Source organism: Eurosta solidaginis, chromosome X, assembly GCF_040869045.1.
Source record: "Eurosta solidaginis isolate ZX-2024a chromosome X, ASM4086904v1, whole genome shotgun sequence".
NCBI classification, from domain to species: domain Eukaryota; kingdom Metazoa; phylum Arthropoda; class Insecta; order Diptera; family Tephritidae; genus Eurosta; species Eurosta solidaginis.
In genome coordinates, this window is record NC_090324.1 from 133,609,230 (window position 1) to 133,631,664 (window position 22,435).

Genomic DNA, 22,435 nt, shown 5'->3' on the forward strand with positions numbered 1-22,435 from the left:
CGTTTTCGTTTTGTGTCGACTTTAAACAAATAAATAAATAAATAAAATAAAGTGAAATCTGCGTAAGCCTGCAGGGTTCCCCCGTCCACTGATTTCGTGGCCTCATACAATACCCATTGTTATTTAATCTTCCAGCAATTTAACATGCAGCCGAACCATCCGGTTACGGCTAGATGCGCTTTAATGTAGTTAAGACCATCCATGATCACCTATTTATAAACATTGTTGAAAGCCCCGGCAATGTCTAGGAAGACTCCTATAGCATATGCCTTATATTCAAGGGCTTTTTTCTATGCTTATTACCACCTAATGCAGTGCAGTATAGTCTCAAAGGATTTGAGCAGAAATTATGTTAAACTAATGGGCCTGTAGTCTTTGGGATACATGTAACCGATCTTCCTTTCCTTTGGTAGGAAAGCTACATGAGCAGTTCTCCAAGAGTGCGGTACATGATTCAGTCTTATGCACCCATCCAATTTTAAGCCATTCTGCTTGAAACTGTAGCATGGCTTAGTGAACGTCTTCACCGCCCATTCGTATTGGTCACCAAGCCCGACACTACCCGCGACATTGTCGATAAAAATAATATAATCTCCTCGGTAACTACCGAAATAAAAGATATGCATATTGTTGTTGCTTCCTATGCTAGGGAACGCGAATCAACTCGCAAAGAAAAACAAAAAGTTAAACAGTCCACTTCTAATAAGATAAACAATATGAGTGGCTTGGCTGCAAAAGCAAAAAAACAACAACAACGAGCCTGCTGCAAAAGCTAAACAAATCACTATTATAGAAAAGCCTGAATCTGATACAGAAACAAAGCAGTCAGAACCTCTGATAGAAGCTGAATCTCTTACTCCAATCAATGATTTCGCTGCTAAGGAGAAACTTATTCTCATTGACAACAACAATGTTACATTATCTGTTGAACCAGCTAATACGTGTGTTGATGATAGCATTGTTATTATTGATACAATTGACATACAAAGTGATGAACCTACTGACAGTGCACGGACTTTACCACTTTATTGGTAGATCTTCCAAATTTTTAGCCCGTTTTCATTTTCTACTACTTCTACAACCAAAGCCCAAAAATCTACCAACATTTGCCTTTGTAAGGAAATTAAGAAACGATTCAATTTCGAAGACGAAATGTTACACCTTTTGGAAAATTTTATTTATTTATTTATTTATATATTTATTTAAATAAAGTAATCTTTGAAATACAATGTTTCTTACAGACTAGATGAAAAAAATATTAATTCTAGTCAAATGACAATGATTGTTCCCTTACTTAAAGCTTTTCCATTTCGCAAGACTTCCATGTAAATTCTTAACAACGAATGGCGATCATTAATGCTATATGATAAGGAAATAATAGAAAGATATTTTCCGGCGATATTTTTAAAGGATGGATAAAATTGGGAACTGAAAAAAGTCTTCTAAAAGAAAATTTGAGTGAATAAATGTGCTCCTTAGCATTATTGCCTCACAGTAGTGCAACACCAGAAAGGTAGTTCTCTATAATGAACGACAAAAAAACCGCCAAGCGTAATGGATTAAAAATTTCAAGCATTTCCAATCAAATATTAATAAAAGAGTATTGTATCTGACGGAATTTATTTCAGCCTCCAATTAAATTAATACGATTTTATAAAAAATTTTATTTTGTAGAAGGTGATTTTGTTCCTTGTATTTAATAACACCCATATGGAACTAGATTTTTCTTTTGTTTTTCTCGGACAATTTTTTTTTGTTGAAATTCGGTTTTTTTTTTTGAAAAATTTGTGCACAAATTCAAACAAGAAATAAATTTATATTTAAGAATTCATGAGCTTAACACCGGCTAATAATAATTGAATTTCAATTATTATGTTTTATAAGAGAAACTGAAAAGAAAGAACATTTACTGGCATATTGCGATGGAACCATTTCGAAAACCGCCAACGTAATCATCAACAGGCCATTTTGTAATGTTATCAAAGGTTTCACCGGGATTCGAACCCTGAATTACATGGTGAAACTGCAATTGCTTTTAACCACTAGGCTATCCTGCTGGTATTTATTTTCATGCTTTATTCAGTTTTTCTCATTTCTACACTAACAACAGAATTGAGACATTTTGTCTCTATATTAATTTGTGTGCCATGTATAATAATTGAATTTCAATTATTATGTTTTCTAAGAGAAACTGAAAAGAAAGAAACATTTACTGGCATATTGCGATGAACTATTTCGAAAACCGCCAACGTAATCATCATCAGGCAATTTTGTAATGTTATCAAAGGTTTCACTAGGATTCGAACCGTGAATCACATGGTGAAACTGCAGTTGCCCTTAACCACTAGGCTATCCTGCTGGTATTTGTTTTCATGCTTAATTCAGTTTTTCTCATTTCTACACTAACAACACAATTGAGACATTTTGTCTCTATATTAATTTGTGTGCCATGTAGATTTTTTTAGCAATTGCATAGATTTTATCGCGGGCTTAGCGACTAAATAAAAAAAATCGTAACGGATATTTGTCAAAAAAGGTTCGAAAAGGTTCGAAAAGGCTCGAAAAGGTTCGAAAAAGTTTCGGTGTTTGCAACTGGCCAAATACATAAAATTGGATCTCTATCATAAAGTTAAAGGTAAAGGTAAAGTTAAAGTTAAAGTTAAAGTTAAAGTTAAAGTTAAAGTTAAAGTTAAAGTTAAAGTTAAAGTTAAATTTAAAGTTAAAGCTAAAGTTAAAGTTAAATTGAATGTTAAAGTTAAAGCGAAAGTTAAAGTTAAAGATATTTAGAGGATATCAAGTCTCAAACGTATGTTTCCAATTTCAGTTACCATAAACCTATAATTTCAATTATAAATATTCCTGAATAACATACATAACATACATACATAGTAGGTACATATCTTGTAAGATAATAATAAATTTTTTTTAACCAATATTAACTTCTCATTTATTCAATAAAAGTAAAAAATTTGTTTTCTTATCGGTCACCACGCTTGAAAAGTGTAACTTAAATTAATATCAAAGACAAAACTTGAATTAATATCAAAGAAAACAAAATGTTGCATAAATATTATAATTGAATAAGTTGATAATAGGGGGACTCATGTAACCGTATAAATGCCTTATAAAATGTGTAAACGTATAAATTTATCTAGTGCGTAAACGAACTGTCAAATTTTGTATGAAAAATCATTTACACAATTTGTATAAATTTACGCGCACATTTCGTTGTGTAAACGCGGTAAACTCAAAGGAATGCAACCTTGCAGACATTGCAGCAAGCATTTTCATCAGAAATCTCCAACATCAGCAAGTCGTTTACAAGAATATCTTAGTCAAGACGTTTTAGTTTTGATTTTTCACTTAATCTTGGCATTTTTTAATTTGTATAACAATCCAAAAATTTTTGTTTGGCAATAATACAGCTGATAAACAATCAAGTATATCAAGAGTATTTCTAGGCGCGTTCATATAACAGCGTGTGTAAATGGATATAATTTTACACCTTATAAGTTTATATGCTTTCATGAGTCCCCCTAATATGCAAAAGCTTTTCCGCGGCAGTCCCGGAGTGCCACACGTCCTTTTTTTTGTAAAGTTCTTCTTCGTTGCGAATGAGGAGCTTTGTAAACTCGGGCTCAGGTTTACATATTTATGTATGTTTGTTTAATGGTGTGTTAAGTTTATACTTATATTTAAGAATTCATGAGCTTAACACCGGCTTATAATAATTGAATTTCAATTATTATGTTTTCTAAGAGAAACTGAAAAGAAAGAAACATTTACTGGCATATTGCGATGGAACCATTTCGTAAACCGCCAACGTAATCATCATCAGGCAATTTTGTAATGTAATCAAAGGTTTCACCGAGATTCGAACCGTGAATCACATGGTGAAACTGCAGTTGCCTTTAACCACTACGCTATCCTGCTGGTATTTGTTTTCATGCTTAATTCAGTTTTTCTCATTTCTACACTAACAACACAATTGAGAAATTTTTTCTCTATATTAATTTGTGTGCCATGTAGATTTGTTTTTGTAAAGTTCTTCTTCGTTGCGAATGAGGAGCTTTGTAAACTCGGGCTCAGGTTTACATATTTATGTATGTTTGTTTAATGGTGTGTTAAGTTTATACTTATATTTAAGAATTCATGAGCTTAACACCGGCTTATAATAATTGAATTTCAATTATTATGTTTTCTAAGAGAAACTGAAAAGAAAGAAACATTTACTGGAATATTGCGATGGAACCATTTCGAAAACCACCAACGTAATCATCACCAGGCAATTTTGTAATGTTATCAAAGGCTTCACCGGTATTCGAACCGTGAATCACATGGTGAAACTGCAGTTGCCTTTAACCAATAGGCTATCCTGCTGGTATTTTTTTTCATGCTTAATTCAGTTTTTCTCATTTCTACACTAACAACACAATTGAGACATTTTGTCTCTATATTCATTTGTGTGCCATGTAGATTTGTTTTTTTAAAGTTCTTCTTCGTTGCGAATGAGACACTTTGTAAATTCGGGCTCAGTTTTACATATTTATTTATGTTTGTTTAATGGTGTGTTTAGTTTATACTTATATTTAAGAATTCATGAGCTTAACACCGGCTTATAATAATTGAATTTCAATTATTATGTTTTCTAAGAGATACTGAAAAGAAAGAAACATTTACTGGCATATTGCGATGGAACCATTTCGAAAACCGCCAATGTAATCCTCATTAGGCAATTTTGGAATATTATCAAAGGTTTCACCGGGATTCGAACCGTGAATCACATGGTGAAACTGCAGTTGTCTTTAACCACTAGGCTATCCTGCTGGTATTTGTTTTCATGTTTAATTTAGTTTTTCTCATTTCTACACTAACAACACAATTGAGACATTTTGTGTCTATATTAATTTGTGTGCCATGTAGATTTGTTTTTGTAAAGTTCTTCTTCGTTGCGAATGAGAAGCTTTGTAAGCTCGGGCTCAGTTTTGCATATTTATGTATGTTTGTTTAATGGTGTGTTCAGTTTATACTTATATTTAAGAGTTCATGAGCTTAACACCGGCTTATAATAATTGAATTTCAATTATTATGTTTTCTGAGAGAAACTGAAAAGAAAGAAACATTTGCGGGCATATTGCGATGGAACCATTTCGAAAACCGCCAACGTAATCATCATCAGGCAATTTTGTAATGTTATCAAAGGTTTCACCAGGATTCGAACCGTGAATCACATGGTGAAACTGCAGTTGCTTTTAACCACTAGGCTATCCTGCTGGTATTTGTTTTCATGCTTAATTCAGTTTTTCTCATTTATACACTGACAACACAATTGAGAAATTTTGTCTCTATATTAATTTGTGTGCCATGTAGATTCGTTTTTGTAAAGTTCTTCTTCGTTGCGAATGAGAAGCTTTGTAAACTCGGGCTCAGTTTTACATATTTATGTATGTTTGTTTAATGGTGTGTTCAGTTTATACTTATATTTGAAAATTCATGAGCTTAACACCGGCTTATAATAACTGAATTTCAATTATTATGTTTTCTAAGAGAAACTGAAAAGAAAGAAACATTTACTGGCATATTGGGATGGAACCATTTCGAAAACCGCCAACGTAATCATCATCGGGCAATTTTGTAATGTTATCTAAGGTTTCACCGGTATTCGAACCGTGAATCACATGGTGAAACTGCAGTTGCCTTTAACCACTAGGCTATCCTGCTGGTATTTGTTTTCATGCTTAATTCAGTTTTTCTCATTTCTACACTAACAACACAATTAAGACATTTTGTCTCTATATTAATTTGTGTGCCATGTAGATTTGTTTTTTAAAGTTCTTCTTCGTTGCAAATGAGAAGCTTTGTAAACTCGGGCTCAGTTATTTTCAGTTTCTATTAGAAAACATAATAATTGAAATTCAATTATTATAAGCCGGTGTTAAGCTCATGAATTCTTAAATATATGTATAAACTGAACACACCATTAAACAAACATAAATTAATATGTAAAACTGAGCCAGAGTTTACAAAGCTTCTCATTCGCAACGAAGAAGAACTTTACAAAAACAAATCTACATGGCACACAAATTAATAAATAGAGACAATATGTCTCAATTGTGTTGTTAGTGTAGAAATGAGAAAAACTGAATTAAGCATGAAAACAAATACCAGCAGGATAGCCTAGTGGTTAAAGGCAACTGCAGTTTCACCATGTGATTCACGGTTCGAATCCCGGTGAAACCTTTGGTAACATTACAAAATTGCCTGATGATGATTACGTTTGCGGTTTTCGAAATGGTTCCATCACAATATGCCAGTAAATGTTTCTTTCGTTTCAGTTTCTCTTAGAAAACATAATAATTCAAATTCAATTATTATAAGCCGGTGTTAAGCTCATGAATTCTTAAATATAAGTATAAACTGAACACACCAACAAACATACTTAAATATGTAAAACTGAGCCCGAGTATACAAAGCGTCTCATTCGCAACGAAGAAGAACTTTACAAAAACAAATCTACATGGCACACAAATTAATATAGAGACAAAATGTCTCAATTTGTGTTGTTAGTGTAGAAATGAGAAAAACTGAATTAAGCATGTAAACAAATACCAGCAGTATAGCCTAGTGGTTAAAGGCAACTGCAGTAAATACGCTCGCAGATATTTTCCTGCGATATTTCCATCAATTTTTTATGGATAATTTTGAACGAATTGTTTTTGTTTTTTATCGGCCTATTGATAAATGATATAAGGTTCGATTCGAGCTCAAGGTCAGAACAATATTTTTTTTCTAATGATAATTATTGTTATTTTTTAATTTTTCTAAATTTGAAAAATTTTATTTTATTTTTGGAATAGTAAGTAGAATTATTGTTCTGGCCTTGAGCTCGAATCGAACCTGTAATCAATTTTGAACGAAAATAAAAAAAATTTAAGTAAACTTTAACATGCCAAAGTCGGTTATTTTGTGGCAGAAAAATACTGGTACATTGGAAAATTTGTGTTGTAATGAAACGTATCTGTAAACTTTCCTCAATATTTCAAGCTCAAAATACAGGAAAAAAGCAAGTATGATATAGGCATAAGCTATGTATATACAAATTTATATGAACTTTTTGTTTTATTTACATTTTTTTTAGTGTTATTTCCGTGAAATGTGCTTTATTTGTTTTACAATAAAATATGAATTGTTTTGTACAAATATAGAATGTAGATATTGTTTTCTTTGAAAAAAAATCTACCTATTTCTACCACTATTTTAATTTTTCGTTTACCAACATTCTCTTTTTAAAAGTCCGTGCACTGCCTGCTGATGCAAAGTGGGTGAAAGTTATGAAGAAAAAGAAAGCAGGTAAAAATCCAAGCACTGATAAGGATAAATCCGACATAAATACCGCCGCACCTCCGTCTTCCTCTGCGTCACCTGTTAATGGCACTAATGCTGAAGTTAGCGTTGCGATTGTCAACAACAATCATCAACATCAGAAGGTAGATGATGCAATGAAGAATAATGATGATAAACAAATGTGCATTATTGGTTCGAAAGCACTGAGCTTAGGGTTGCTAAGACTAAGGGCTTCATATTGCGTCGTTTTTGCCATCCGTTACAGAGGACAATATTATTGAATATGTCTCTAAATATTCTGGGATATGAAAAGAGTTGCTTTCTTGTCACGGGCTTATCAGGAAAGGTACTGCCGTTGAATGATTGAAGCAAATTACTTTCAGACTTGGTGTTCCCGAATCTTGGTTTGATGAAATGCTCAACCCTGAGCTTTGGCCTGCCGGTGTGACTGTTTACCCTTTTCAGTTAGGCCGAAAAAGGTTCGAACCAAAGACATAGTCGCTAGATCTTACTTAGAAATTAGTAGACCTATTAATAAATCAAAATCGAGTTATGCGCTTTATTATCAAAAGTGTTAGTGGTATGCGTACTAAATCGTCACAATTCTATTGTAACGTTAGTTCACACGAGTATGATATATTAGCTCTGTCAGAGACCTGGTTGAATGAAAATTTTTCATGTAACGAATTTGTCGACAGCTATTATAAAGTATTTCGTAATCATCGGTGTCCAAACACCACCGGTCTTGAGAGGGGTGGTGGTGTTTTATTGCTATCAGAGCAGATCTATGTAGTAAACTAATTACTAATGATTTGATAGATGGTGGCGTTGAACAAATCTGTGTAAGCGTTAAGTTTAATGAGAATAAAACAATAATAACCCTTTTGTCTTATATTACGCCAAGTAGTGAAATTGCTGTCTATCGAAAACATTTAGATAATGTAAACACTGTCATAAGTACTGCTAATCCGTCTGATGAGATTATATATTTAGGGGACTTTAACTTAAGTAATTTCTCCTGGTCAAGTGGCTGTAATATTTTACCCACAAATATCAGATCCGATATCGATGTGCTTGTTGTTAGCACTTTGTTCTCGTATGGCTTAAAACAATACAATACGCAACCGAAAAGTAATGGTAGGTTCCTTGATCTCGTTTTTGGATCTGATGATTTAAGAATATCTTGCCTGGAGTATCTATCTCCAATCTTGGACAACAGTTTAAATTACATTGCTTTGGTTGCAAATTTCGAGTTTTATAACTTTGATAAAAACCCAGCTGCAAATATTTCAGAAAATAATTATTTCAAGTATGCTGCTCCAGCGATTCTTGTTTAGATAATATATGAATAATCTGGAATCAAAACTGAAGACGAATCCATCTAGTTTCTGGTCGGTTATTAATTCCAAGAGGCAGACTAACGGATTTCCAACGTGCATGGAGTATGACGGTGTATCGTCCAGTAATGCGGTAGATATTTGTAACTTTTTTCCCAAATAATTCCAGAAGGTATACTCAAATCCTAGTCCGGCATTCTACTCTGGTTCTCTGCGTCAAATTTCTTCTTTTGATATTACCGCCGAAGATGTATTTTTGTCAACTTCAAAATTGAATAATAGGCCGAAATCAGATAGCGAGGGATTTTCTCCGTTATTTTTCAAACTATGTTCAAATACAATTTGTTAACCCCTGGCAATTCTTTTCCAGGGATGCTTGAACCATGGGATCTTTTTAGAATCTTGGAAGTTATGCTCCATAAATCCGTTATTCAAGTCTGGTGACCGCAATGATATTCGCAACTACAGACTTATTGTTAAGCAGAGTACTCTGGCAAAACTATTCGATAGTATCTTTCAAAGCAAACTGTTTGACTGCATAGACAAGGCTATTGCTGAGTGTCAGCATGCGTTTTTTCCTGGCGGGTCTACTTCTACCAATTTGGCTTTAGTCACTAGCCAAATTGTAGATGCCTTTGTGAACCATGCGCAACTAGACGTCACCTATACTGACTTCTCGAAAGCATTTGACAAGGTTGACCGCTCTATACTATTGCACAAACTGGGAATGTACGGAGTGACAGATAGTTTGCTGAACTTCTTCTCAAGTTTCTTATCGAATAGAAAGCTTTTTGTGTCATTGTGTCAATCGGAGCCAACAAGTCTACTGCGCTTATTAACGCCTGGTCTGGAATCCCAAAGGGAACCCACTGTGGTCCTCTGTTGTTCCTAATTTTTATTAATGATCTGCCTCAAAAATTCAAATTTGCTAAATGTTTAATGTTTGCAGACGACGTCAAACTCTTCCTAACCGTACGGGATATTTCTGACTGCATTAACTTGCAATATGATCTCGATTCTTTTAATGAATGGTGTACAAGTATTTACCTACTTTTAAATACTAACAAATGCTGCGTGGTTTCCTATTCAAAAAGGGAAGCTACCACCTTTTTCAAATACAAATGAAATGCTCGATCTTTAAACCCTTGTCGAGAGATAAAAGATCTGGGTGTAATTTATGACAACCAACTCTCTTTTTCTGGTCATATCGACTTTATTATTTCCAAATCTTTTGCAATTGTTAGGTTTATTAGACGTAATTCCAGTGACTTCAAGGATGACTCTGAAGGCACTTTTTACGGCATTGGTAAGAAGTCGTCTGGAATATTGCTCGATTATATGGAGTCCATTCTATGAAGGGAGTTCACATAAAATTGAGAGATTTTAAAGAATTTTCACCAAAATTGCTTTGTGTATGCTTCACTGGCCCGATGGCTTCCCATCGTATATCAGCAGGCGTAAATTGCTCGGTCTCCAGGCTTTGTATAACCGTAGAACTTGTATCTCACTCATGCTTACCTATAACGTTATCAACGGTAATATTGTGACGAATATTAGAAACTTTAGGGGATACTATCATCTCTAAGGCTATACTGAGCAGTGACTTGTATGTACATAACCAAATCAATCATTATGTCTACACATGTGTCGATACAAGCAGCGGAGAGAAACGCCTAAACACATGTATATATCTGAGATACTCCCAAAAGTAAGCAACTATCTGAGAAGCTATAAATGTGCATCTGTAGTTATAGCTGGTAATTTTATAGCTGGTAAATAAGTAGTAAATTCTAGAAACGCCTAGAAGTATGCGAACGAGGAAATCGAAGAGTATAAAAGAGCGCAAGCTGAGCAATTGTGGATTAAGTTTGTTTTAAATACGCTATCAGTTGCGAAGTGAAGTTTAATTGTGCAGTACTTTCAAAGCAGTTTAATGAAGACCATTTTGTAATACAGAATATTGGAATGTTTTATTCAACAGTATAGTGATACGAAAGTTAGCAGAAGGTTGCTAATAAGCGGAATTGCACTAAATTCGTTACAATATAAATTGCGCTAATTTATCTAATTTATTTTTTCCATACATACCACGTGATCTAAGGCACACCAGACTATTTGTTGAAGTAACTCATCGAAAGAATTATGCGTTTAATGAACCCATATCCAAGGCTTTTTCACCTAGCAAATCGATATAGTGGTCTGGTTGGTTGGTTGCTGTGCTGCCCGGCTATGGAGCCGGGCCCAAGTAGCGCTCTAGGCGCCATTTTGATGCACTTTCCCCTGGAACCAATTATGTGTTGGCTGATGTACCGTGCGTGTTGCTTTACTGAAACCACTTGGTTAAAACTATAAACTTACTGATGTCCTTGATGCGGCAGTTTGACACCGCCCTTAAGTCGGGAAAAAGATAGTTGTCTAGAGTTCGGGACCGAAAGTTCGCGAGGGCTGGGCACTCGCAGAGGAAGTGGGTAACCGATTCCTCGGTACCCTCCTATCTACAGCTCCTACACCTCTCATTGTAGGGGATACCCATTCTACTCGCGTGCGGGCCAAACGGCCAGTGCCCTGTAATAGTAGCCGTGATTCTGTGTATTTCCTGCCTAGACCTATTTAGTAGATCATCGGTTCTTTTCTGGTTGTACTCTGGCCAGATTAGTTTGGTGGTTCTACAGGTGTCCGTAGAGTACCAATCGCGGATTGCTATTTTCCTAAGATAGGTGAGAATGTCTCTTTTAATTGATGTGAGTGGTCGATGCACCGCGACTGCTTCTGTGAAGTCTAACGATGTTCCCGCCTTTTCTATTTCATCCGCTTTTTCGTTGCCGTCAATGTTCCTGTGGCCGGGTACCCAGCTGAGTGTGATAGCTGTCTGGTTAGCTGCTTCACGTAGCACCCTCTTACAGTTGTCGCGGCTTTTGATGATGTGTACGGTGATTCTAGAGCTTTTAGCGCCGCTTGACTGTCGGAGTATATGACTACCTCACCGTCTATCCAGTTCTGCAGCAGGAAGATGCAGGCCCTCTCTGTTCCTTGCAGCTCTGCTTGGAAGATGCTGGCTGTTTTTGGAAGGCGGATGGGGATTGCGAGATTTAGTTGGTTGGAGAAGACACCTGCGCCGACGCCGCAGTCCATTCTGTATCCGTCAGTGTAGAGTGAGGTGACCCCCTCCCTGCCAACTTTGTCGGCCGACCAATCCGTTCTAGAGGGTAAATGCACCTTGTAATTTCTGTCGAAGATCAGTGTTTTTGAGATGTAATCTGTTGTCGAATCCACATCGGCGAGCCTTGTTAGGGTGTCACTGTGGCCATATCGTTTTTCTGTCCAGCATCCAGACTCCCATAGCCTGATGGCTGTGCTGATCGCTGTATATCTGGTGTGAAGGGCCAGTGGCAGCAGGTTAAGTATAACATTTAGTGCGTCCGCCGGACACGATCTAAATGCACCTGTTACCCCTGCGCATGCTACCCTTTGTATTTTGTCTAGTTTTTTAGTGTTGTATTGCTTGTTCAGGGCAGGCCACCATGCTATGGCTCCGTATGTCAAAATAGGCCTTATGACCGCCGTATAGAGCCACATCATGAATTTTGGCTTTAGCCCCCAATTTCTGCTGACTATTCTCTTGCACGAGTAGTATGCGATATACGCCTTCTCTACCCTTTTTTCGATATTGGTTTCCCGATTTAACTTGTTGTCTATTACGACGCCTAGGTACTTAACTCTAATTGAGAGCGAGAGTTCCGTACCATCTAGTGAGGGCAGTCGAAATGTTGGTATTTTCGTTCTGTTACTGAACAGTATCAGTTATGTTTTGATAGGGTTGATGTTGAGGCCGCACGATGCCGCCCAGGTATGTAGCCTGCTTAGCGCACCCTGAAGGATGTCGCTTAGCGTGGAGGGAAAAGCGCCCGAGACTGCAGTGACCACGTCGTCTGCGTATGCTACTGCCTTAACACCATTCTTGTCGAGTTCGAGTAGTATCTCATTCAGTGTAATGACCCAGAGTAGTGGGGAGAGGGCCCCGCCCTGCGGTGTACCTCCACCAACTTTGCGGGTCATTGTCACTGAGCCCATATCCGCTTGTATGGTTCTGTTTTCCAGCATTGATTGAGTCCATCCACAAATGTGGTTTTCAACTCCGGCCCTTTGCAGGGCTTTCACAATTGTGCCGGTTTCGATGTTGTTGAAGGCGCCTTCTATATCTAGGAAGGCTGCTAGTGTGAATTGTTTGTATTGTAGTGATCTTTCCACAAAGCCCATTAGCTCACGGAAGGCGGTCTCCGTAGATCTTCCCTTCATGTTGGCGTGCTGTGCCTTTGGCAGGTTTGGTCTTGTTATTATTGGTCTAATATATATATCCAGAAGCCTCTCAAGGACCTTGAGCATGAAGGATGTGAGGCTTATTGGTCTGTAGTGTTTAGGCCTGAAGCCTAAATTCATATCAACTCGCGCCACCCTAATAGCACCCCTTTATCGACCACTAGTTCGCCCACATGCATGTATATGTGTACATAAGTAGGGCTATGTTGTATATACATGCATGCCGGTACAACGGTGTGGGGAAGCTTCCCCTTAAAACCGGAGACTTTTTCCACGGTTCAACGGTTGTCCTCGACAAGGCAACCGTCTACTTTTCCAGCGATCGTTGAGCGAATCACAGCTACCACCGTCCGAGGAGCCCCACCACATATTATTATAAAAAGGTAAATTATTGTTCGAATTTAACTTTCACTATAATAAAGAAATTATTATAACGAGAAATATCTCTCGCCTTTCTTTTTCTTTTCATTTAAATTTAACCCAAACGCAATTGTGGTGCCTCCACTCCGTTGCCGAGTTTGCGACACACCACAATTGTACATGGTCCTTTCTCCCCGTAAAAAGGAACCAACACCTATATACATCTACAGATTAGATTAGATTACATTAGATTATTATTTATTTCATTATTCTCATAAGCGTATGTACATATTCGATAGCTTAATTTTACATGTCTACAATATCAATACTTAGAGAATAGTTAGTGACATCTTTATTTTATATAATAAAAATAGTGTTGTATGTCACATCATGTTTTAACAAATTCCATTGTATAAATAGTAGTAGTGGGGTGAACAAAAAAAAGAATACAAGATATATATAAAAAAATTTATTTAAAATGAGAATAAGATATTTCAAAAATAAATTGACTAAATTAAGTCATGAAACAATTTGAAGAAAGAATACAAACGCTAAGTTTACAGAATTCCTCATAAGAAAACAGCAAAAAAAAAATTCAAAACTATACAATGCATATATAAAATTAAAGACTATATTATACAACGTAGTGCATCAAAATTTCTATCTGGTTGGTATCAAACTCAAAAAGCCAAGTTTTTATTTTTTTTAAAACACAGATCTGGATCTAATGTCTCGTATGTTTTCTGGAAGGGAATTTCTAAATAATGTTGTTCGAAAAACTGGCAAAGAAACAAGTGTGCTATGGTTACTACGCAGGCTGTACATTCCTCGTGTTGGATTTTGCAAATAGCCACCTCTCATGTAAAATTTTTTTAGAACTTTGTAATAGAACAAATGCCGAACTGGGAATATATTTGATCTTCTAAATAAGTCAAAGGAGTGAGTCCGACGTGGACAATTAAAAATTTTTCTTACTGCACATTTTTGCAGTACAGTTAATTGATTTATTTTATTGGAGTGAGCACCACCCCAGCAACTTATTCCATATTCTAATTTTGAATAAAATATAATATAATAAACTGTTTTCAGTGTATGGTTTGGAACGTATTTCCTGAGACGGTAAAGTATACGATTGGTTGAAAGTAAGTATTTTCTTACAGTTGCGATTTGCTCATTCCAGTATAGATTACGGTCAGTTGTGACTCCTAGGTATTTGAAGCTATTCACTTTTTCAATTTCAAAGCAGTTAGAGTCACATGCTGTATTATTTTGAAAAGAATACTCATAATGATGGTTGGAGCACTTGTTACTATTTAGGATATTACGTTTGCATATTGCACTGTGAAAAGTTATATTAAGATCTTGTGCTTCTTGTAGTTTTGGACTAAAGCACATTAATTTGGTTTTATTGCTGACAACCAGTTTATGTTCCGCAAACCATGACCGAAGTATGTGTATATCGTGGTTCAGATCCGCTATCAAATTTAAAGGATCCGTTGAGTTATATGCAATTCCTAGGTCATCCGCAAATGCTTCGACTTTGCCCTTAAAATGTTGAATAAATAGTGAGTTCACATAGATAAGGAATAATATGCGACCCAGAACCGATCCTTGTGGTACACCAGAGTTTATGACTTTGGTCTCACTAAGAGTGTTGCCTATTTTCACTCTTTGGGTTCGATTTCCTAAATAAGAAACAAACCAATTGTATAACAAGCCACGATTTTCCAAATTATAAAGCTTATTTAAAAGACGGCCATGATCAACCATATCGAATGCTTTTGTAATGTCCACAAAAAGCCCAGCACAATCTTTTTTTGAATCAATACCCTTGTATATAGTTGAACAGAAGTCCAAAAGAGCATCTTCCGTAGAAAGACCATCCCTGAAACCAAATTGCAAATCACTAAGAAAATTTATTTTTTCAAAGTAGGATAACATCCTTACTTTTACAATTTTTTCAAAAATTTTAGTAATTGATGACAAAAGTGAAATCGGCCTATAGTTAGCCATATCTTTTTTATTACCTTTTTTGAGAATCGGTATTACAATTCCTAATTTTAATTGTTCTGGGAAAATCCCAGTTGTAACACTCAAGTTAAAGATATGTTTTAAAACATCAACAATATTGTATGAGATTTTCTTTAACATAACGTTAGAGATTCCATCATGACCGGAAGAATTACTATTTTTCAAAGATTTGATTGCAGTTAAAATTTCCGATCCTGAGATTGGCTCAAAAAAGAAGCTGTTGCTTCTGAAAGAATCTTTAGCTACTCCAAAATCAGAGCAACAATCGCAAGGTGGTGTCACATTCGGCGGAAAGTTTGACTTCACAATTGAATAAATTATTCATTAAAATCATTAGCTATTTCTATGGGAACAGAAATACCAACGCCTTCTTTTTGTGAAACAAAATGAGAATCTTGCCTTTTTGTGTTTTTATCAATAATCCTATTTATTACTTTCCACTCTTCTTTTGGATTACCTTTGGATTTATTGACTAAGTTATTATAATAATCGTCCCGACATTTACGAATTTCTCCATTGATTCGTTTGCATATTTGCTTAAAACGAGTATTCAAATTGGTGTCATATGGATGTTTGTTGCACTTTTTTTTAAATTTATTTTTGAGCCTAATTCTATTCAAAGGCATTTATTTATCCACGGTTTAAGTCTGATTTCTGATGCTTTTTTGTTAACGCAGTATGTTGAGGAGCAGTGTTGCCAGGTTAGCCTTTTCGAGGCTAGATTTAGCCTTTTGTTTTTGCCTTTAACCTCGAAATTTTGGGTTTAGCTTCGTGACTTTTTCCTAGCCTTTTTTGATCCGAATGTATTTTTAATAATTTCTAAAATAAAATAATTTCAATAGTTCCTAATACCTAATAATATGAGTTCTCTACAAAAGATTAATTCTTTTTCTGCTGAAAATTCGTTGAAAGTTTCAAAGCCAGATGTATTTTCTTACTTTGAAAAAGAGAAGCATAGTTATTCTTCAAGTCAAATAGCATTAATGGAGCTGCAGTGGCGAAAAATTATAACTATACAATGGAAAAATGTACACTCCACCATGGAATTTTGGTCGGAAGTCCGAGAACATAAAAATGAATTAAACGAACTACCTTTTTTAGAACTTGTCGAATTCATATTTAGTTTTTAGTATTACCACTCAGTAACGCGGAGGTTGAAAGAATTTTTAGTGGCATGAAAATTCTGAAAACTAAATTAAGGAACAAACTAAAAATTAAAATGCTTAATGCGCTGCTTAATATTAGATGCTCGTTAAAACGCGTATCTAAATGTTGTATTGATTTTGAAATTACCGATGATCTCATATCTATGGTAAATAGCCAAATTTTATACGCAGACTTGAGCTCTTCTGATTTTTCAGACGGGGAATATTTTATATAAATAATTAGTTTGTAATATTTTTTTTTGTGTATATACACATATGCAATCATTTAAGGTAATTCCATGTGCTAGTCAAGGAAAATGTGCCTGATAAGTTTTGAAACAAGAAGTTATGGTTAAGTTATGTTAATAAGTTTTTATATACAAATGTGTAAACTAAAATATAAAAAAAAATTTTATGAATTAATCAAAAAAATTTCTGGCCTTTTTTTAGCTTCTTTTTTTTCTAAATTTAGCTTTTTCTAACCTTTTTTTTGCCAATCTAGCCTCTTTTTTTTCATCACCTGGCAGCACTGTTGAGGAGTTAATGCATTGCATTAAATTATCTAAAAACAAACCGTATGCCCTTGATACATTTTCTTCGGCGTATACATTGCTCCAAATATTTAAGCGAAGTTCAATATTTAGTTGATCAAAATTAATTTTTTCCACAACATGCCTATTTCTTTTTCTAACATTTTTCTCAACCATTGCGTTTTTAAAGAGAATACCACTCATACAGTGATCCGTGATACCCAGGTCCGAGTTAATAGCGGAACAGGCATACCAAGAAGAACCAAAGAAGCGGCACAGTACGTGATCAGGACACGTACCTGCCACTGGTCTAGTAGCTTCGTTTATAAGTGAATATAACACATGATCTGACAATAACATGTTATAATTATTAAGTACAGGGCTTGTACTTAATAGATCCAAATTAAAATCGCCCAAAATTACAAGATTCGTCGTTGATACACTACTTAATAATGAATTGAGCTCATCGATAAATAATTGAGCCGGTTGCGAGTGAAGTCTTTAAATACAGACAAATACTAAGTTTATTTTGCAAATGCAGCACGAAACCTTTATAGCGTCAGCACTAGTGAGACTAAGTCGTTCAATTTTGCTACAGTCAAACGAATCATGAACAAAAACCCCTACACCGCCAGCTGGATACGAATCATTAGCACTTGCATAGAATTTATAATTAGGTAAATTATATTCATCAATCTCAAAAGAATATATCCAGATTTCTGATACAAAAATAAAGCTAGGTAGGTTCAGGAAAGCATCAAGATTTATTGCCAATAGATCGAAATTACGACGCAAACTACGTATATTTTGATGTACAGCATAAACAGATTTAAATTGATAAGAATTCGAATGAGTATTCAAATCAGAAATACTTCTAATGGTTGTTATGGGGGGCTGTTCATCTATAAGATCAATATTATTATTTATTATTTAAGTAATTGCGCAAAATTTTAACAAAATTATCCTGGTGCTTCATATAAAAAGAGTCCACACTACACAAAACTTGATCTTGGTGATATACACAACCCACACACTTCTTCGTGATACCAGCATTTTTACACGTTTGGTGATATAGTTTTGGTGGTATTTCAACAGTTTCTTGGTACACAACCTGGTAATTTACAAGCCGCCTCAAACAACAAACAAACACTCCTTCACGCAGCAGCTACGTAAGTAATATATTTCTTGCCACTTTTTTTTTTGTGTTTGGTAATTTTTGAGCTAAATTTTTATTTAAAAAAGTGCCGCGAGTGCTCCGAGCCCCTAAACAGTGAAAATTATTAGTGACCAATCTGTGCGATATAGTGCCTCATTTTTGTTTTGGGCAATTGCTTTCCCCCACAGCGTGTGTCGATCCGGAGTATTCCAAGACCACGGCAAGTTAATACACAAAGGTACCATAACCCCACTTTTTTGAAGGCACCAAATATTTTCTGTGAAAGCAATTACAGTGAGTCTGCACGAATATATCCACTCACGCGCACAATAATTTCTTTTTCACAAACTTTAGCACTGGTAATTTTCACTAATTCAAAACATTCTTTGATATATCGCGCACTTTGCACTTTGTCCTCGGCATACAACCCCCCCAAAAATAAATTACCACATATAACAATATATACATATATTATTTACGTGCGGGTGGCGAGTAAGCCACACGGGTGTTTTATTCTTCCCTGGGGAAAATCAGACGATTCGGCCAAGTCTGATCCAAACAAAAAATCGCGCAGAATCTACTAAAACACCGTCCTCAACACAAAATCATCATACAGACACATAAATATATATACGTCTGGGTGGCGAGAAGATCCTTGAAATTTTTGTCCTGAAAAATCAGACGAGTCTGCCAAGTCTGACCTACATAAATAAATAAAAGCGACCTTTAAAACATTGTTTCCATTTTGTTCAAAGAATTAGTTTGGTTTTAGTTGGGCAGGAAAGATTTGTTGAGAAAATGGAAAATTATATCCGATCAGCTGAGTTAATCACAGAGTTTGAGAAGCAGTACAGCCTTATTCCAGAGGAAAATCATAATAAGCACACTCTTGCGATACAGCAAGAAGAGTTGCGCTCCTTATGGAAGAAGGTTAAGTCTGTGTTTGACTCACTGATGGGGTCAGAGGAGGTCGACGCAAATGATGTGTTGGCCATCCGGAAAATATATATGACAACCTACTCAATATATATGCGATGCTCATCCACAATATCTGCTGAGGCAGAGAAATTTAAAAAAGTAGAAAATAGTGCTGTCTCGGAGCAACCACCCCCAGCCGCACCTCGCGGGCAAAAGATCCGCCTCCCTCCTTGCGATACGGAGATTTTCAAAGGTAATTGTTTATCATGGCCAACCTTTCGTGACCTGTTTACGGCCATATACATAAATAACTCCGACCTACAAGGGGTGGAAAAACTATTCCATCTGAACAACAAGACACAGGGCGAAGCCAAAGTTATTGTAAAAAAATGCCCTCTAACAAATGATGGGTTCGATGTGGCCTGGAAAAACCTGTGCGAAAGATATGAAAACAGGCGTATATTAGTCAACACGCAATTACAAATTCTTTTTAATTTAAAGAAGGTAGAGAGTGAGTGTGGGAGCGCGTTAAAAAAGATTACATAGCGATATAAACAATTGTCTATCGTCCCTCAAGTGTCACAAAATCGACACATCCAATTGGGATGCAATACTAACATATTTGTGTTCGACAAAATTACCGGAAAGTACCCTGGCTCTATGGGAACAAAGCATAGACCATAAAATGGACATATCTAAATGGGAAGATATGGACAAATTTCTATCAAATAGGTTTCAGACACTGGAAACAGTGTCTAGCTTCACGGGCACTAAAGCCCAAAAGGGACAAAAGCCATCAAATACTCGGCATCCAACCAAAACCCCCATAAAAAGACTTGGTGCCTTCCAAACGAAGGTATCAAAACCCACTTCAAAATCAACATCTAGGGTTTTTTGTAAGATGTGCAAAGCTGAACACAGGTTACGGAATTGTCCCCGATTCTGTGGTCTGACCCCAGTGGAGAGAATCAACTTCATCAAGTCCACAGGGGGTTGCCTGAACTGCTTATCCCCAGGATACACAGTGACGAGGTGCACCAGTTCGTACAACTGTGTTAATGCCACTCTCGTCACCACACGCTCCTGCATACGTATACAGTTCAGCAAACTACGAGACGCAATCCTTTTAAAGACGCGGATAATATCCCGTCAACTTCAGCACAAGCACAAAGAAGACAGGAATCGGGGCAACCAAATTCTTCTGCGAACCAGAATGTAAAGGCCTGTCATGCTAATTCCAGCACAGGCATGCTATTAGGAGCTGCTCGCGTACACATTCATCATAATGGTACCGACTTCTAAGCGCGGCTACTAATTGATTCAGGGTCTGAATGCTCTTTCATGACAGAACGACTAAAACGCAGAATCAATTTGCCGGCAAGGAAAATGCATGCCCAAGTTTCAGGCATCACCAACGCAGTATCTGCTCAAGTTAAAGAGGCATCCACCATCGAGCTATGTTCACCAGTGGACCCATGCTTTAGCTTGACTACTCCTGTTCTAATTTTAGCCAAACTAACTGGGAATCTGCCATCCTGCCATATCGAAACAATGACTATGCAGGCATTCCCAGACTTAGTTTTGGCAAGCAAGAGGTTCTACGTCAATGAAGATGTAGACCTCATACTTGGTGGAGATATATCCCCAAATTATACTAAGCGGTCTAAAAAAGAATGTACTAAATACACTTCTGGCCCAAGAGACAGTTTTCGGTTTGATACTAACCGGTCGTATTGAAGCACCGAATCCAACAAAGAACATAGTGTCGTTTTACAACGAAGTCGCGCTGGACAACCAACTAAAAGCATTCTGGGAGTTAGGAAATTTGCCAGAAGGCAAAAGCATTAATGCAGATGACGCATATTGCGAAAAGCTGTATAAAGAAAGAACAAGAAGAAACGAAGATGGGAGGTATATAGTATCCCTCCCATTCAAGCAAGGCTACTCAGAGGAGTTGAGTTTAGGAGGATCCCTTAAGCGCGCATTCTCACAATATTATCGAAACCAGTCCCGGTTAATAAAAAATCCGGACTTAGGGAAAGAATATATTAGGGTACTCTCAGAATACGAGACTTTTGGACATATGGAAAAAATCAGCAGTTTCGTCGCGGCAGATGAAACAAATAATTACTTTCTGCCACACCACGCCGTTGTCAAAGCAGAAAGTATAACGACGAAAGTCCGAGTCGTTTTCAATGCCTCAAACTCGACGGCTAATGGCACCAGTCTAAACGACATTCTCCTACCTGCTCCAGTACTACAAGCAGATCTCCCAATTCTTATTCTACGTTGGAGACTCAATAGTGATATAAAAAAAATGTATCGACATATTTGGATGGATGCCAACATACCAAATTTCAGAGGATTGTTTTCCGAAAGGACATTAGTGAACCAATCGGCCTCTACGAGTTAAAGACTGTAACGTTCCGAGTTAACTGCGCTCCATACCTGGCCATCAGAACGCTTCTACAGCTAGCTGACGATGTTGAAAATTCCCATCCAACAGCATCGAGCATCCTGCGAGAATGCATGTATGTAGACGACGTATTAGCCGGAGGACAGACCATTGCATCGACCATTAAGGCAAGGGATGAAATCCGACAGGTACTGCAGTCAGCCGGGTTTCCACTTCGAGGCAGTTCTAAAAGACATCCCGAAAACTGATGGAATAAGCGAAGACTTTCTGGCGTTCGAAGACACCAGCACCGTAAAGGAATTGGGCATAAGATGGAATGCCCACTCCGATCTCTTTTATTTTAAAGCAGGACCACTGGAGGATCCAGAAAATCTAACTAAGTGAGAAATATTGTCAGCCATCGCCAAGCTGTTCGACCCGTTAGGGTGGCTCGCCCCAATGGTCATAGTGGCAAAAATATTAATGCAGAATATTTGGTTAGAAGGCACCGGATGGGATGAGCCTGTCTCACCAAATACATTAGAACGGTGGAAAAAATTCACCCAACACTATGGTGAAATCGATAACATAAGGATACTGCGGTGGGTAAATTTTTCACCGGAAGACGACATAGAAATCCACGGCTTCTGTGACGCTTCCGAAAAAGCCTATGCTGCAGCGGTATACATGCGCGTAAAAAGAGCCAATAAGTTTTTCATCCATTTACTACTACCAAAAATCAGAGTAGTCCCAGTGAAAACCATCTCGCTACCACGTTTAGAACTCTGCGGCGCCGTGCTGCTCGCAGAAATGATGGAATCAATAATCCGAAACATTCATTTGGGACCAGTAAAAGTTCACCTCTGGACGGATTCAACCATCGTACCCGCAGGGATACGCAA

At 36.6% G+C, this 22,435-nt stretch overlaps 1 protein-coding gene across 1 annotated transcript in view; it reads left to right on the forward strand.

Annotated features, from left to right (window-relative positions):
• LOC137235415 (potassium voltage-gated channel protein Shal-like) overlaps positions 1-18,123 on the forward strand; it is a 1,011,987-nt gene extending 993,864 nt beyond the window's left edge. The window contains exon 4 of the mRNA XM_067758390.1: positions 18,049-18,123. Within this exon, the coding sequence (XP_067614491.1) occupies positions 18,049-18,108 (60 nt within the window). The 3' untranslated portion in view covers positions 18,109-18,123. The remainder of the gene's footprint in view (positions 1-18,048) is intronic.
• The last annotated feature ends 4,312 nt before the right edge of the window (positions 18,124-22,435 follow it).